Genomic DNA, 4,168 nt, shown 5'->3' with positions numbered 1-4,168 from the left:
TTTTTCTCTCTAAAATCAATATGGACCCCACCTAATTCATACCTCTTTCTTCTCCGATTTTCCTCCAACATCCTCTGCCAACAACTGATAAGGAACTTGCAAATTAAACTACAAAATTGAGGTCCCTACATTCTTAGACAAGGCCACAGAGGTCCTCAAGCAGATGCTCCGCCTCCAGGTCGACCGGGTCATCTCCGCCACCAGTTCCGACGACTGCGACGACTCTTTCATTAGCTTACTCAGATCCATCATCAAATTCCTTCACCACCTCGTTTCCCAGAGCAAGCCTCTCCGGACCCGACCCGATCTCAAAACTTGACCACCCAAATCCTTCACCAGTTCAAGAAGATCTAGATGCTCCGCCTTCAGGTCGACCGGGTCATCTCCGCCACCAGTTCCGACGACTGCGACGACTCAAACTGGACGACTGCGACGACTCTTTCATTAGCTTACTCAGATCCATCATCAAATTCCTTCACCACCTCGTTTCCCAGAGCAAGCCTCTCCGAACCCGACCCGATCTCAAAACTCGACCACCCAAATCCTTCACCAGTTCAAGAAGATCTGGAGCCTCCAAATCGATATTCGGTTACAAAAAAGCACGATGATTAGATGGAAGACATAAGTGAAAGGTGGGTTGAGGGTTCTATTTTTGGGAAGAGATGACGGAAGAAGAAGGGTTGAGTTCTGTATTTGGGATGACACAAGTGAAAGGAGGTGAGGGGGAGATGGGGTAAAAGGAAGAAGAATAGGTTTTGGGGGGGGGGGGGAGGCGTTGGTCTAGCTCAAAGCAAGGAAGAATGTATTCTCCTTGCATTTTTCTTTCAATATCTTTTTTTTAAATATTACACGTGTCTAATTTTTTATTGCAAATAATACGTGGCATTTTTTAATTGATTCATTTTACACGTCATTGGCAAGTGTAACTCACGCTCATGGTGTGTTGCACTCGAGTGTTTACTTGATACATTTAATAGCCACTTGAAGTGTCTAAATGGTAAATGGATCAATTGAAGTGTTTGTATGATCGTTGAGGACAACTTAAAGGGGCCATTTATGTATTTCGCCAAAATTCTACTGCATTCACACGTTATATATATAATAGATGGTGGGTTACTGCTGCTTCCCCGCACCGTGTGCGGATAAATTTTTGCACAACCAAGGTCCCATTCAACATCACAGCACATGTTCGTACTCTTTTCATAAACCAAAATCTTAAGTTTAGAGCATAGACCATGCTAACAGACAAATTTTAGAAAATAAAAAAAAACTGCAATGACTTCACAGGACATACTTCACATTGAAACACATTAGACAAATCACCTGGCGTTGTTATTTCTACTGAATGTGAGCATTAATCTCTCAAAGCCTTTCCCAATTCATTGACCACTTATCCTGAGTGCACTAATACAGCATAATCCTAATATTCTCAAAACCTACAATTCAGGATAAGTGCACTAATACAGCATAATCCTAATATTATCAAAACCTACAATTTCAATCAGCGACCACATTTCATATATAGATTTCAACATCTTATACGACACAGCTCCTTGTGCAGTTCATACAAATACAGACCTTTAACAAGTGTAGGCAAGAAACCAAAATTAGACTTGAAGGCATGGAATGCAGACATCAATTGCATGGTCAATGGACCTTATACAGAGAAACGGGAATGGAAGAGGATACAAAAGGACAGCTATATACCAGAATGGGTAGGGTATATGGTATAATGTCTAATCTAGCACATTATGTTCTCATTTACCAAAAAGAAGAGCAGCATTTCAACTTTAGCTTTCGAAATCACCCTTTTAACTGCCACAATTGCACTCGGTATCAAAGAAAAGAACATACAAAATAGATCTCGGCTTTGTAAATTGTAAATTTATCTTCCAAAGTCATTCCTCAATTAACTGCCACAAGTACTTTTGGTATAAAAAATGAGCTAACAAGAACTCTAATATCATCAATACCAAGAATGAATACTAGCAGATATTAGCCCCAGAAAGCAGGACAAAAAACGAGCAGCGGAAATTGTGTTGCAGCGAGAAAAGCATTGACAGCAAACACATGGATTGATTATCAGCAATGCATAATAACAAAATTCAGATACAGGCTCATGTCCCATTCTGCTTTTTCAGCCAAGAAAATGGACTTTACATATTTTTTCCCAACCGAAACTTCACTAGATCAAGCATCATAGTTGCGCTTCTTAATCAAGACCATTTAGGCCAGATTAAACTTGACAACAACCATACTAAAGTATGCGCCTCAAGTATTGCACAAACTTTATTATTTTTGTTTTGCCAAAAGAAAATTTTGTCATAAAACTTGCCAATTTGCAAACTAACCACTTGCCTAATAAATACTATTCAGATACAAACATTGACACCACCTTAATTAAACTATTTTATGCATCTAACATGAACTGTCAGTACTCAGTAGTCACAAAAAGCAGACAAAGCACATTAACATGGCAATCCGAAATAAATAAGCGATATGGCAATAGCATAAAACCACAAAATGAGCATAACATGACACTACACACTATGGCACGAGATTCGTAAGGTAATATCTCACCCAATTGAGCAAGAGAAAAAGCATAGCAATATCCAAATGTATTACAAGATAAAAAACCCAGTAATCTCAAGTTTAAACATCCATTAATAATCAAAAACAAAACTGAAAGTAACTACTACGCCTTAATCCAAACATCAAAAACTACTAAGAATAAGCAAACCTAAGCGGTGAGCACAACAGCACCACCAGCCTCCTTAATCTTCTTCTCAGCATTCTTTGATATGAGCTTAGCCTTCACCACCACAGCCTGGTTTTCGGGCAAAACACCTTTACCCAAAACCTTAAAGTAACCGTACTGGGTAACATCAATCAAAGGAGCAGTGCCGTTGCTGCTCTTAGCCTTGTCCTTCACCTCTTGAGGAACAAGTGACCAGAGATTGTCGATGTTGATTGTTGGGCAATGGAACTTGTTGCGAAGCTTGTGGAAGTAACGCATACCGACCTTTCCGAAGTAACCAGGATGGTACTTGTCGAAAAGGATACGGTGATGGTGCATACCTCCGGCGTTACCGCGACCACCTGGATGCTTCCTGTGCTTACCGACACGACCGTGTCCGGCGCTGACGTGGCCCCGCTTCTTCCTGTTCTTCTTGAATCGGGTCGTCATTTCTGCGTCGGCTGCGAGAGAGGGAAAGGGGATAGGGAATGGGGAACTAGGTAAAGAGCCCTAGAGGAGTGTGACGAGTTTAGGGTTTCAGATATTTATAGATTGAAGAAATATTATGGGCTTGGGCCTGGCGAAGATTTAGCTATTTTCGGTTATGACAGTTCTGTATATAGAGAGAAACCGAATATTTTGGGCTTGGGCCTGCTATCCCCAGACGTGTTATGTTTTCCAATTTTATGTGTTTTCTTCTTCTGAAATTGAGTTTCTCTTTGTACAAGAAAACCGATAAGATTGCACCGAATCGATAATTCGAATTAAATCGTAAACAAATTTGATTGTGATTTTATTAGTTTGGTTTGGTTTATAGATTTAATCCGACACTATTGATTTGATTTGGTTTGCTAATTGAAAAATCTGAATCAACCCGAACTATGTACACCCCTGCTCTTTCCGAATTAGAATTTTCTATTACTCTTCTTGAGGGTCAATTTTCAGTCGAAAAATAAAATAAGCTAATTATTGTAGTATGTGAAATACTAAGGGATTCATACTATTATATAGTAATAGACCAATGCATGTAACCTTAAAGAACTATTAAGCAAAATATTCGTATATATCAGCATAGTAATCAATCCACGTTTTCTTGAAGTTTCACCTTGTGTTTTCATTACATAGTAAGTGTTGGTGATGATTTGCTTCTGAACGACTTAACGAGTTAAGAAAGTACTCCAGTTTATTTGATTTTACTCAGAAGATTGTTGTCCAGTTGACATGTCCATACATGTTATACTATCTACTTGTTTGCTGATTTTATGTACTATGATATTTGGTACTGACTGCTGAGGTTCGCTTCCAACTTTAAGTAACAACTATGCACTTATGTTATAAAGTGAATATTGATTTTTTAGGCTAGGAGAAAATCCCATACTTGAATTAGAAGGAACACCTAACAGCATAATATTACTCTTTCTGCAAAAAAAC

The 4,168-nt window shown here is 39.0% G+C and overlaps 1 protein-coding gene across 1 annotated transcript; it reads right to left on the bottom strand.

Annotated features, from left to right (window-relative positions):
- On the bottom strand, nucleotides 2,565-3,270 carry LOC109223686 (60S ribosomal protein L27a-3). The gene has a single exon (XM_019388083.1). The coding sequence runs from the start codon at nucleotides 3,185-3,187 to the stop codon at nucleotides 2,741-2,743; it is 447 nt and encodes a 148-aa protein (XP_019243628.1). The 5' UTR covers nucleotides 3,188-3,270; the 3' UTR covers nucleotides 2,565-2,740.

The sequence above is a fragment of the Nicotiana attenuata genome, chromosome 3 (genome assembly GCF_001879085.1).
Source record: "Nicotiana attenuata strain UT chromosome 3, NIATTr2, whole genome shotgun sequence".
Taxonomy (NCBI): domain Eukaryota; kingdom Viridiplantae; phylum Streptophyta; class Magnoliopsida; order Solanales; family Solanaceae; genus Nicotiana; species Nicotiana attenuata.
The sequence above is the reverse complement of the archived record's forward strand: the minus strand, read 5'-3'. Positions and strand labels throughout refer to the sequence as shown.

What these genes read in the sequence shown, in the direction of transcription:
- LOC109223686 (XM_019388083.1), bottom strand. Translation starts at nt 3,187, where the DNA reads ATGACGACCCGATTCAAGAAGAACAGGAAGAAGCGGGGCCACGTCAGC.